Source organism: Bubalus kerabau, chromosome 6 (genome assembly GCF_029407905.1).
Source record: "Bubalus kerabau isolate K-KA32 ecotype Philippines breed swamp buffalo chromosome 6, PCC_UOA_SB_1v2, whole genome shotgun sequence".
Taxonomy (NCBI): Eukaryota; Metazoa; Chordata; class Mammalia; order Artiodactyla; family Bovidae; genus Bubalus; species Bubalus kerabau.
Window position 1 is genome coordinate 89594839 of NC_073629.1, and position 13948 is coordinate 89608786.

Below are 13948 nucleotides of genomic sequence, written 5' to 3' on the forward strand. Positions count from 1 at the left end.
GCCTCAGAAAAAATTATTAGTTGTCTCTTTTACAACACAGAACCCCACAGTACAAAGCGTTTTTACCCATCACTTAATTCTGACCCTTCCAACAACTCAGTGAGATGAGAACAGTTGTAATAACTGCCATTTTAAATGTAAGAAATTTAAGTCCTTCATACTTAAGTGATGGGCTCAAGGCCAGAGCCTCTGATTTTAAAACCTAGTGTTCCTTCAGACTTAAGCAAGCTTCCAGCATCAGTGAGATCGCAGCTTGCCAAGGGCACATTCTCCAAGTTTGTTCATTCGAAAATCATTTTTAATTACCCAAGATTTGTTACACATTGTTATTTTAAAACGACATGTCTCTAATCCTATGTCACCCAGCCGTCAACCTGCCCCCCCACACTATTAATATATCGCTGCACTGAAAGTATCTTCTGTGTGGATGGTCCTTAATGTATAGTTTTTAGAGTAATTTCATTTATTCGTTCAATAAATAGTTACGTATGGAGCACCAGCCTCTGCTGGGTGCATCGGGATGCACAACCAGATAAGGAAACAGGTTCAGAGAACAGTGACTTCTCCAGGGTCATACAGCCAGTGGCAGAGCCAGGATTAGCAACCAGACCTTCCACCTCCTTTTTGTCCAGGACAGTTATCAGTCTATACAACATCATATTACTGAAATAGTCCACAGATGGGACATACCAGTTAGGGGAAGATGAGAGCCAAGACCCAGGCACTGTCTGGCCTTCATCCTTTTAGTGTTTCTGCTGGTTTTTCTGTCCTTAGCACATATGTGGTAAATGTGTGATGCTTAGAAGTTTCTTGTTTAACCGTTATTTACAAATGGGGAAACAAAGGTAATAAAATATCTACTGAGCCCTCAGCAGGCTTATAAATCAGTCAGAATTCAGAGTAAACAGGAAGCTGCAGTGTGGTTTGACAACTCCTTTGTAAGATAAAGCTCCTTTTACACCCTCCTTCAGTAGCCTGATGACTTTTCCGTCTCCCCCAGCGAGACAAGGAGCGCTGACAAGTGAGGGGCCACGTTCATCTTGTTCACCACATTGTCCTAGGGAAAGCACAGTGTGCAGACACTTAATAGGTTCTTGGTAACTTTTATTTCTTAATGAAAGAATGCATGGGATGTTATGAGTACAGAGGAATGCTCCACCAGTACTCTGGTGGCGCTCCCAACATGATGTCTTAGCTGAAGTAATTCTTAAAAGACAAACAGGCAGGTTGATATCTCACCCATGGGACAGCCAAGCAGAAAAGCTTTCTCAATTATGCACAGTTTGGGTTTCTCCATCCTATTGCTTCTCCTCCATTTGCAGGCATAATTGAGAGTCAGCTGCGGTTCAACTTACTAAGTGCCCATAGTGAGCAGTGAATTGCAGGAAACAGAAAAACACTGTTCATTTCGCTCAGGCAAGGGTGAGCTGCTAGTAAAAATAAAAGTGAGGGCTTGTAATGTATTGGCCCTTGTTAACAAGGACTCTGCAGGCATTCTTAGAGGGTTCCTTTTGGAGGGAGCTTACTTATCAGGAGCAAAGAAATTACATTCTTCATGGGCTGCCTGCAAACTAAAGTTTGCAGGAGTAACTGAAAGTGCATCTTCTGCACAGCCATGCTCACTCAGAGTCCTGTTGTTTTGCAAGGATGTGCACGAGCTTCCAGGAGTATAGAATGAATGTCAGAGGACAAGAAGCACCCAAATCTACTGTGCGAATGGTGGGAACAGGGGGGAGCTGCAGCTGTCTGTATGATGCAGTAGTTCAAGGCAGACCATAAAGGCCGATGCTCCTGGCTTTCCACTCACAGAGATTAAATGAAGATGTACATGAACATAAATGTTTAGAATAATGCCTGGCACATAGAAAATGCTCTGGCAGTGTTAGCTCATACCATTAGTGATAAATGTCTTGTTCCATAGCCAGAATGAGATACCTTTGACTCTGATCACTTCCTAGCTATGAAACTTTAGGCAAATTTCCCTAACATCTCTGAGCCTCACTCTCTACTACTTAAAATGGAGATTTTAATACCAACTTCTCAGCGTTAGTATAGATTTTAAGGTGAGAGTGAAAATGGCAAAGGGACTCCAGGAATAAGCTCAAATTCTTCTCTAAGCTGGTCCAAGCTTAAAAGATAATTTTTCTTAACTATTCTGCACAATCCTCAATGATATACTTACGTAGCAGACACCTGCTGAAGGACTACTGGCTCTTATGTGCCATGCCTGTTTTTAAGGGGCTTCCCTGGTAGCTCAGTGGTTAAAGCATCTGCCTGCAATGCGGGAGACCCGGGTTCGATCCCTGGGTTGGGAAGATCCCCTGGAGAAGGAAATGGCAACCCACTCCAGTATTCTTGCCTGGAGAATCCCGTGGACAAAGGAGCCTGGTGGGCTACAGTCCACGGGGTCGCAAAGAGTCAGACATGACTGAGCGACTTCACTTTCACTTTCACTTTGTCTGATCAAAAAGAGACCAGTTATCAGACAGAAAACCACTACTGGCTGATCCCTCCATGGAGGGTTTGAGTTAAGCTTTGCTAGTCGCTGAGGATGAACTAGTGTCAGAAACTGGAATGTTTTAGAGCAAGGCCCCTGATAGACTCACTTGAAAAGTATTCCACAAGTCCATTGTTATTCATATGTATTTGGGTACATATTTACATAATGTATTAATGGCAAAAGACGTTACCGTTCTAACACTTGACAGTATGATGGTGCCGAATAGACTTTTATTATTTACTCTCTTTTGTCTTTGATGTATAACCTAAGCAAGAAGCAGAGCTGAAGTTCCCATTTCAGCGAGGCCCAGAGGAGCTAAGTGACTTGCTTAGGGCTTGACAGTTTACACATGGCCCAGGAGGGCCAGATAGATAAGGAAGAGAAGAGGAGAAAAGTTACAGAGAAGTGTTAGAAAACCATTGGAGAGTTTTTCGATTCTAGTCACATGCTTTTCCTGCCATGGATAGACCCTTTTCTTAAAGAAAAACCTTTGGTGATTATCAGATAGTATGTGAGTGATCCCAACAGAAGCTGTATTTTGTTTTAGGACCTGGATATTTGTTGAATTTTAAATAACCTGGATCTCAAATCAGCATGGAGTAGTACTTCAAGCTCAGCTGCACACTGTTTGTAACAACTTTAGGCACCTCCTAGCACCTCCCTGGCATCACTTTTGTCTTTGGTGAGATGATTATTTTTTTCACCACATGATCTCTGAAGTCTCTGCCTTTAGCTTCCTCTGCTGTGGTACTATGAGGAGTCCGGTGGCAGAGACATCCTGCAGACCTCTGTAGAATGATTCACACCCCCTCTCCTCCTCCAGCTTGCCTGAGAGGAGGAGCCTGGCCTGACGCTTTCATGCTACCAGCAGCTCCTTCTTCTGCTGGAAGTTGGCCCCTCGGGCCTCCGGGGCTGAGTGCACACACACTTAGCCAGTGGAAGGAAAGCCTGGTTGCTTTATTCTTCAAAAGTAGAGTACCAGAGTGTTCTGACTGTGTTGAATTTGATTTTTTCGTAGGTTCCCACCAGCCAAAAGAAGGAAGGTGTTTATGATGTGCCAAAAAGTCAACCTGTAAGTGTAAGTACATCTCCTCTCTTCTGCTGGGTCCCCACAACCTGGCTTTATACCGAGGCTTGGTCTGCAATCCAAGGAAGGGAGTCCACAATCTGCTCTTACGGATACGAATCACCACCTATATGGCTTTGCTGGGGACAGCATGCTGGGGACTCCTCAGTGGGTGAGGGGAAGGGGGTTAGAGGTGGAAATGATGGGGCTGAGTCTGCATGAAGGTCTGGCTCCCTGAGTGGAAATCTGCTGAATCATGAAAACTCCTCTATGTCTAAGGGATTCAGAGTCTCAGGTATTTTATGGAAAAAGTCTCCAGCCAAAGACTCCATGATGCCTGGTCAAGCAGGGGCAGTTTTTGGTTCTGGGAAGAGAGCTGTGCACTCAATTTGAAAGTGGTCAAGAAGCTTCAGAGAGACAGAACAAGGGCTGGCCAGAGCCTTTGGAGTGTGTTAAGGGTCCAGTCAGTGATCAGCACGCTATAGAAAAGGCCATGTGTTGTAGGCTTGCAGACAACCTGGGGGCCCGCTGCACCTGGACCCCATCTGCCAGGGCGACTCCTGGAAGTCTGAGATACAAAGGAAAATGCTCAGTCGTGTGTCACTGCTGGGCTCAGAACCATGTTTGAGACCTTCAGTTGCACTCAGACGGCGCCCTCTGCCTAACCCAGGCAGCCCTGAGGAGCCAGTGCAGGCGTTGAGTTGGGGGACCTGTGGCTTTGTCTCAGCTTGTGTAAAAAGAACTGGGGTGTTTAGTCTCTGCTGACTTCATTCAACCATGGGTGGGAGGAGCACCGGTTTTGAAGTCATACTGACCCTCAGGAACCCAGCTGTGGTCCTAACAGAGCTGTTGTGAAGCTAAATGACCTTATCTGGAACACCGTTATCAGTTCTGGACCCCACACCATGAGAGACATAGAGACAGCCCTGTATGTTTCAAGATAAGATTAATAATGGGATTTGAAACCCAATTTGGTGAACAAGTAGCAGAAGGACCTGAAAACCTTTGGCCTGGAGAAATGAAACCGTGACTATGGAGGTGGGCATCCCTAGGACCGTGAAATGGAAGAGGGATTATACTGTTCTGTATCTGCCAACTCTTGGAACTGAGACGGGGGTGGCCCTACAAGAAAGTCATTTCTAACTCCAACTAAGGGTGGTCTACTGATGGTCAGAACTGCTCAAGGGTGGAACTCTGGCACCTCAGAGAGTAAGCTGTACAAGCAGAGCCTTGAAGACCACCTGTCGGAAGGATGATGGGATGAAGGTGGGGGAGGGGCGGGGATTCAGACATTGAATGGCCAGAGGGGCAAGCCTTTGATACCCTTTCCAAACCTGAGTTTCTGGACTCCTCCAATCAGGAGTCTTTCTGGTCCCTTCTTACCCTCCCCTGGCTCCACTCCCCTTTTTCCTAGTGAACTTTCTTTCTGACTTATTTCCATTTCTCTACCCACTCTTCCAGTATCTTGAAACCATCCTATCCCGCCTAAAGACGGCTTCCAAAACTCAATGCATGTTAGTTTTAGTAAGAAGACATATCTGAGTACCAGCCCCTTTATGCAGTGTAGGGCTGTTCGGAAAAAGCAGTTTTTCTCTTGGAGGCCTTTGCATTTAATCAAGCCTGCTTGTCACCAAGACACCGGTCTGCTCTTCGTGTTTCAATTTGTTCCAGCCCCCATCGCACAGCTCCCTCCAATTCAATTTGTGCCTAAATTGCCTTACTTGCCCCTAACAGGCTTAGATACGTGAGGAAACATGCTCCATTTGCTGCCTTTGGTTTTTGTGAATTTATTAACCAGCCTGGCCACACCAACTCCATGCTTAGTAGCTCCAAAAAAAGAAAAAGAAAATCCAGACTCTCAACCTGACATACACGGCACTCGGGTCCCAGCCTCTGCTGTATCTTTGGCCTGCCTCATCCTGATCCAGCTCCACTGGACTCCTCAGCTTCCCCAAGCAGTCATACCCTCCCCACCCTCCCTGCAGCCCTCCCCCAACATCCTGCCTTGTGTTTTGGGGAGTCTTTCTTGATTCTCCCAACAGTGTCAGCACGTTGCCCCTGCATTTGCGCCTCCACACCTGTCATTCCTCCAGGAGTAGACCACACAGTGTTGGAATCCTTCTTCCTCAGGAGCTTCTGGGAGCTTCCTGGGGTCCTTGTGTTACCAGAAGCAAGCCCAGGGCTTGGTTCGTTGCAGACAGATACAACACGGCTACTCTAGGGATAGTTAATAGATATATGAATGCTTTTTCCTTGTAGAAGGGATTTATGAAAATTCTTGCTATTTTTTTAATGAGAATTTCCTGTTTCTCTGATTCCAAATAGTCATTGAGGACGTATGCTAAGGTTTTGCTTAGAGAATGTCGGGGCTGCCTGAACGCCCCACAGTGGCTTCCAACCTATTATTACCACAGACTCTCAGAAGCATCTGATGGTGATAATGGCTTTTCCATGAACTATCTCAGTATTTCTAAAAATCTGAGAGAAGGAGAAAGTGCAAAGCATAGTCTCAAGTTAGAGGCAGATGGATGCACCTGGAATCTCAACTCCTGTGTATCGTTACTGCCTGTAAGGCTTGTGATAGGTCTCCTTGCCTCTGAGGCACAGTGTTCTCATCTTCCAAAAGAAATTACTGATACTAGGTTGCAAGGTGATTTTGAGGATAAAATAGTCTGTGTATTGGAAAGTTGTTCCCACTTGCCTAAACCTCCCGGAGATGTCTTATGTATCCTGTGTCCCCCTTGCTCTGACATTTTCCCTTGCCCCAGGCTTTCCCCCAAAGCCCCTCCTCTCTGCCAAGTGCCTTTTCCCAGGATATATCTATGCTCTGAGAATCCCTGCCATACTGTCACTGTTCACACCTCCACCACCTGCTCCTTACCCAGAAACACAAACCAAGGACAACCAGGCATCTTCCAAGGGAATCTGGGGGATCCTACAAGTTTTCCACAAGAAGGGAGACTGCCCAGTGGTCTGTTAGTCTGGGGACCGCCTGGTTTCTTCTTTCTTGGGACAGATCTGCACAGAGTCCTAATAAAGGACTCAGCTTGGTGCTGTCATTGAGGAAAACCACCAACCAGGCCAGAAATATACAACCACCTGATCTTCAGAGTCAAATCTGGGTATGGCTCTCATCCTGACCACCTATTAAGGGTCCTTGAGTAGCTTTTTGCATCTCTAAGCCTCAGTGTCATCATCTGTACAAAGAAAGTAGTGTCTGTCTTGTAGCTTTGTTTGACAGATTAAAGATTTAGGTAAAACCTTTAATAGAGGACATGGAGTAGATTAAATGAGAACATTTCTACTTGTTGCTGAAACAAGCAATGCACCAGCCAACAGTTCTCACAGGGCTAAGGATTGCCAAGTATTCTAAGTGACAGCCCACCTCCACCAGGAAGCCTTCCTTGCCCCAGAGTAGTCAGCCTCTCTGGGATACCTCTGTCCTTCTCTTTGTGATGATCATAAAGGATTATTTTCTCTTAATGTATCCACTGAGCCATTGGACCTTGGGTTCCTTTTAAAAGCCTGGCTTTCGGGTTAATGATAGCACTTACCTTAGAGTTTTTGCTAGAGACTGCTGCTGCTGCTCACCCCACTCCAGTACTCTTGCCTGGAAAATCCCATGGACGGAGGAGCCTGGTAGGCTGCAGTCCATGGGGTCGCGAAGAGTCAGACAGGACTGAGCGACTTCACTTTCACTTTTCACTTTCATGCATTGGAGAAGGAAATGGCAACCCACTCCAGTGTTCTTGCCTGGAGAATCCCATGGACAGAGGAGCCTGGTGGGCTGCTGTCTATGGGGTCGCACAGAGTCGGACATGACTGAAGCGACTTAGCAGCTGCTTCAGTCATGTCCGACTCTGTGTGACCCCATAGATGGCTAGAGACTAAATGAGCTTAAATATGTGAATGAGCACAGGACTTGGTACACAGTGAGGATTCAATAGCTGTGAACTGTTATTATGCTATTTGTTTCCCTTTCTTTTCTGTGAGCTCCTTGAGGACAAGAATTACTTTTAATCATCACTATCCATAAAGAAACTTTTCTTGGGATTTCTGTTCTTGAAATTTTGCTTATAGACTCGTTCCCCAGAAAGAAACACATGTCCACATGTAGGTTTTTGTAGGCCTTGAAGCCAACGAGATCCCTTGGTCTCAGCTCTAGAACCTCTATTCTAAAGCCTCAGTTTGTGGCTCATCATCACTCTTTCATGGTCAGAGAGATGCTCAGAAAGTGGCAAATTTGACGTATTGGGGATTTCAGAGGTTTAGGGCAGCAGAAGTCAGAATTCACTATGTTCGTCGTTACATTGTTCCCAGGTGGCACTAGTCGTAAAGAACCTGCCTGCCAGTGCAGGAGATATAAGAGATGCTGGTTCAGTCCGTGGGTTAGGAAGATCCCCTGGAGAAGGGCATAGCAACCACTCTAGTTATTTTTGCCTAGAGAATCCCATGGACAGAAGAACCTGGCAGTCCACAGGGTCACAAAGTTGGACAGGACTGAAGTGACTTAGCATGCATACATGTATGCAGGTTCAGACAGAAAGCCAATTCTGTTTTACTCTCTCATATTCACCTTCCCTGGTGGCTCAGATGGTAAAGAATCTGCCTGAAATGAGGGAGTCTAGGGTTCAATCCCTGGATCTGGAAGAAAATCCCGTGGACAGAGGAGCCTGATGGTCTACAGTCCATGGAGTTTCAAAGAGTGAGTGACTAACACTTCCACTTTCACATTCGCTCATCCCTGTCCTAGTTGAACATCCTCCTTGTCCCATAAACTTAGGATGGTCAGCTGTACTGGCCCTTTTCCTGTTCTGCTCTCGTAAATAACACATTAGGATGCTTTTGTTTGCTTATTTTACTTTGCACCTATAATATCGCCTTCTTCCAGCAGATTTGTTCTTGAGGTCATGCTTTGCTTCCCTCCATCATCTCCTGGGAATCTGAGCCCAGATAAGGATTAATCCCACTCACTCCTAGAAATATACATTCCATCCCTTCCTGGTCAAGGAAGTCAGAAGCTTTGCACAGAGTCTGATCTCCTCTGTATCTTGAACAGGTGGGTCTGTTTCTGTGTCAAGGTCTCTGAAACCTGGTGGCATAAATGCTTGCTGCCAGGAAATGTTAGTTGGCTAGAGAGTTAGGAAGGTTTCAGGAAAGAAGGTACAACTTGGGCAAAGCCCTGAAGGATGAGAGGATTTGAACGGGCAAAAGAGACATGGAAGCACCTCTGGGCAAATCACTGGGGTCCTGGTTCCTGAGTCCAGACTGCCTCTAAGTAGCAACACTCAGACCTGGTTAATTTCTCATGAGTTTCTCATCAGTTTCCTTCTCCAAGAGGTGGGCAAGGCAGGCAGTCTCCCTTTCTGCCAGCTGATGATGCTGTCATGTTCTTTAGACAAATCCCCTGGCCTCTTTGAGGATGTCAAAAATGTACATTCCTAAATGGAGAGGAAAGTGTCCACATTCATTATTTAGTGCCTTTTGCACTCTGTTAGCCTTTGGACATGGTCTAGTTTCACAGCAGGCATTCACAGGCTGCTAAAGGGCCCATTCCAGATCCTTTTATGCCTCACAGCGCTGAACTTGGTTGAGATTTTTCTGTGAAGGTCAATGGTTTCAACGACAGGAAATACTCCACATTCTTCTTCTCCCCTATGCTTAACCCTCTCATATAATATTCTTACAACTGAATAAGATCTTTTATCCTTCACCTTATAATTGCCCAGTTTAAAAGCTTTTTATGTAGTTGTATTAGATATAAAAGACTTTGTAATTATTAGTAATAACAAGTCAGTGATTACTAGCTGAACTTTTTTTGGCCTTCAAAAGAAATTCTGGGAAGTTTGGCATAGTGGTAAATAGGAAGGACATAGGTTGTCAAATGGATGCTTTGGTCTCAATATTAATTTCATTTTGGTGTAACATGGATTCAGAAATTGAAAGGAATGATAAGACCTCCTTGAGATTCTCTCTTCCCTTTGTCAGTCACTTTGACTTTCTGAGACTCCATTTTTTGGGCTGCAAAGTGGAAAGGATCACCATCTGCTAGTAACACTTCAGGGCTTTCATAAGACTCACACATCAACATGAAACATTTCTGTGATGCTCAGGGGTCACTTTTATGAGATGCTGGGGAAGTAAAAATTGAAGGATGGTATATATTTGTTACTTCTACTGATTTTATGTGCTGTTCTATGATTAAGAGAGGGTCTTCCCAGGTGGCTCAGACAGTAAAAACTCTGCCTGGAATGTGGGAGACCCAGGTTGAATCCCTGGGTTGGGAAGATCCCCTGGAGAAGGGAATGGCTACCCACTCCAGTATTCTTTACTGGAGAATCCCATGGACAGAGGAGCCTGGCAGGCTACAGTCTGTGGGGGTCACAAAACGTTGCACACAATTGAGCGACCAACACTTTGACCTGATTAAGAGAATGGCCCATGTTTAATGACAAGAGAGGTCAAAACTGCTCTCAATATAAGAAAGAAATTGAAGACCATCTGAGCTGATTTTCAGAAATGACAGCCTCTCAAAGTAGTGAGTTCTCCGGCCCTAGGAGTGTTCAGGCAGCACATAGTGGTTCTATAAGAAATCCTCATGTTGTAAAGGTGACTACAGGCCTAGACTTCAAATTCTCTTATCTCCTCTGGCATTCTGTTTGCCCTCATGTATTAACACTTATCTCATCATCTTGCGCCCAAATAGCTCAGCTGCCAAACCATATACCCCCTCCCTGTCTTCATTATTATCATCTGGCTTCATTATTAGAATCCTGTCTTCAGAGGTCTACTCTGAAATGCCCATCAATAAGTCGTGGCCTTGCCCAGTGAAGTTAGTGCTCTGAATAAGAAGTTAACCAAGTAGTGTAATCAGATCACCTCACTGAGCAAGCATTGGCCCAGAGTAGGTGCTTAGAAATCTGTTCCTCCTTAATTTCCTCCTATAGAACTTGAAATCAAGGCTCTAGACCAGTCTGTATCTTCAAGGCTGTAGACCAGTCTGTATCCTGTATCCATTTTATCAGGCTGAATGAAACTGATAAACATCCCAACGGTCAGATTTGAAGTCGAGGGATCCATTCGGTTTCTTTTATGGACAGTAGCCATATGTACCGGATCTAGGGCTAACATAGCTGGGGAAAAGCAGAAAGACCCCACTGAGCATCTCTCCCCCAGACAGCCTAGGCTCTGATCTTGGCTGATCTCCTTCAGTAACCACAAACCTGCTAGGTAGGTGTCATTTACATATAAGGAGCCTGAGGCTTTAAGAGTTCACAAAACTCACAAAGCCAGAATTTGAACCCTGTGTTGTTCTGACTCAGGTACCCACATGATTCCACTAAAGTAATGCTGCCATTAGGTTTCCAGAAAATGCAAAATCCTCCATCTCCTAACCCTCAACTGATCAGAATCAGTACTTGGAACTCAGTTCCCAGCTCTGATTACTCATTGCTTTTGAGTTTCTATAAACACTCGGAGCTCAGGAGGCCTGAGGCTCTGTGTATGACTGTGAACACCTCTCTCCTTCTCTAGACCCTCACTCTGCCTGGCACCATTGCTTTCCTCATCCTGCTGTTGAAAAGATGTTTTTGAATCCCAGAGAACAAATCTTAATGAAAGCAGCCTACCTCTGAAACTCAGAAACTGCTTGTTTTAGTGCCCTGCCTCCTACACTCCAGACTCCTTGGTGTTTTTCTATGAGACCCCTGTCCCCCAGCAGTCAGCCTCTGGATGGCTTTCCTTGCCCCGGATTCATTTCCATTTTGCTGCTGCAAATGTAGGAAGAGGCAATCCATTCATGGGAAGAATTGCAAGAGTTCTTTGGACAATTGTTTCCTGCACCCCCAGTCCCCATCATTCACGGCAAATAAATTTTCATTCAGAATTTAGCAGTTGGTTTTTCCTTTAGTTTGAAATCTGAATCAAGATGTTGCATAATTGGATTAAGTCTAGTCTGAGCATTTGTCAGTTTCACTTCCTGATTAAGCACCACATTGCAGAGAAATTATAATGATCACAACACAGTGAACAGAGGTGTCACAAGAGAGATCATCTCAAAGTGAGAAAAAGGAATCTGAATCTGTATTCCCACAAAAGAAAGAGAAGCTTGCCTCTTCTGATGTTTCTTGAGTGGACTTTCTTTTAGCTGTACGTAAACTTTTTCCTGAGATAGAATCCTAAATTTCTAGAATCTTTAATAGGAATATTAAAAGATGCTGTCTCGTTTAACCTGCCCACCAAAGCAAAAATCCTCCAAGACTTGTGATAAGTGCAAATAAGCATTCCTGACTCCTGGGCTTCAGCTCACATACCTGCAGTGACAGACCTTCCTCACTTTTGTAATCCCAGACCTCTGATTGCTACAAAACCCTTCTCTTGTTGGAGTTCCCTTACAACTTCTATTCATTTCATTATATTTCTATTTCATTCCACTTTATTTCATTTCATTCTTTTCTATCCATCCTGTTCTTTCATTCGTCCATTTGGCAAATGGTTACTAAGAATCTCCTACCTGCCATACGGTGTTCTATTCCATAGCGGTATAAAGATGAATAAGACCAGCTGCTGAAGAAAGTTAATGGTCTCAAAAAGAAGATAGACTTATAAAAGTAATCCCAATCAATACAATCAAGGCTGTAAGAGGCTGTGTACAAGAGGCCCTGGGGGCTGTGGAGGGGCAGTAAACTTTGCCTGAGGGAGTTTAGTAAGGTCTTTACCTGGGGGATAGAGTTTGAAAAGACTGGAGAAAGGGTGGAACACTATACAGGAAGAGGAAATTGAGTGTTTAAAGGCACTGAAATGTGGAGAAGCCTCACATGTCCCAGGGGCTGATGAACAGTCTGGGATGACAGGACCACTGCATGCCCTCTTGGGAAAGGAGACAGGGATACCAAGGAGAGGGAAGGAGAGGGCCTGAAGTGTGACACTGAGAACCTTGGAATTTGGGGGAGGCCACTGTCACTTTCAGGTGGTGGAGTGACACTATTGGAGGCATTTTTCAGCATTCCTGTGACGTATGGCAGGTGGCTCAGCAGGTGGGGAGGTTGTTACATAGCTAATGGAGTTATCTGTGCATCTACATCAGGATGGAGTCAGGAACACAGAGTCCATACCAGGCAGTTTAATAAAGAGACATGAACATGGGGAACTAGTTACAAAGGTGTTCCATTCAGTTCAGTTCAGTCGTATCTGTCTCTTTGCAACCCCATGGACTGCAGCACGCCAGGCCTCCCTGTCCATCACCAACTCCCGAAGTTTACTCAAACTCAAGTCCATTGAGTCAGTGATGCCATCCAACCATCTCATCCTCTGTCATCCCCTTCTCTCACCTTCAATCTTTTCCAGCATCACGGTCTTTTCAAATGAATGAGCTATTCACATCAGGTGGCCAAACTATTGGAGTTTCAGCTTCAACATCAGTCCTTCCAATGAACAGTCAGGTCTGATTTCCTTTAGAATGGACTGATTGGATCTCCTTGTGGTCCAAGGGTCTCTCAAGAGTCTTCTCCAACACCACAGTTCAAAAGCATCAATTCTTCAGTGCTCAAATTTCTTTATAGTCCAACTCTCACAACCACACATGACTACTGGAAAAACCATAGCCTTGACTAGATGGACCTTTTTTGGCAAAGTAATGTCTCTGCTTTTTAATATGCTTTCTATGTTGGTCATAGCTTTTCTTCCAAGGAGTAAGCGTCTTTTAATTTCATGGCTGCAGTCACCATCTGCAGTGATTTTGGAGCCCAGAAAAATAAAATCTACCACTGTTTATCCATCTATTTGCCATGAAGTGATGGGACTGCATGCCATGATCTTCGTTTTCTGAATGTTGAGCTTTAAGCCAACTTTTTCACTCTCCACTTTCACTTTCATCAAGAGGCTCCTTGGTTCTTCTTCACTTCCTTCCCTAAGGGTGGTGTCATCTGCATATCTGAGGTTATTGATGAAGATGTTTAAGAAAACCAAATAGGCAACAATGGGGCAACCCAGATGAGTTTTGGTCGGAAGTTGCTACTAGAGTTACCTCTCGAGCTCAACAGACAAAGGAAGGCAGTGGTGTTGACGGAGCCCAGGAGTTGGGGTTGCCAGCAGGCACTGGCACCACAGAGGGAGTTGCCCAGAGGGAGGTGAGACCATGTAGAGAGGTTTGTCTGGTAGAAAGCCTGGAGAAACTCACCCATTGCAAGAAAACTGCCCAGGGAGAGCAGGGGAGAAATTCCCAGTTTTCCTTCCCTCCCACCATCCAACTTCTGATCCCGGCCTCCTCTTGGTCAAATTTAAATGGAAATGGATGGCAAGGGAGCCCGAGCAATGTGGTTTACTGGGATTGGTCACTGTCATTCAGCACAGAGCAGGGACGGGCAAGGATGGTTCTGAGGGCC

The 13948-nt window shown here is 45.1% G+C and overlaps 1 protein-coding gene and 1 non-coding gene across 43 annotated transcripts in view; both read left to right on the forward strand.

Annotated features, from left to right (window-relative positions):
• The window catches only part of DAB1 (DAB adaptor protein 1), a 956508-nt gene that overhangs the window by 886968 nt on the left and 55592 nt on the right, over positions 1–13948 (forward strand). For all 42 annotated transcript variants that reach the window (XM_055585728.1, XM_055585758.1, XM_055585759.1 and 39 more), the window contains one exon: positions 3519–3578. In XM_055585728.1, coding sequence (XP_055441703.1) covers positions 3519–3578 — 60 coding nt within the window. The remainder of the gene's footprint in view (positions 1–3518; positions 3579–13948) is intronic.
• On the forward strand, positions 2244–2315 carry TRNAC-GCA (transfer RNA cysteine (anticodon GCA)). Its single transcript has one exon. It is a non-coding gene; the product is annotated as a tRNA-Cys (tRNA).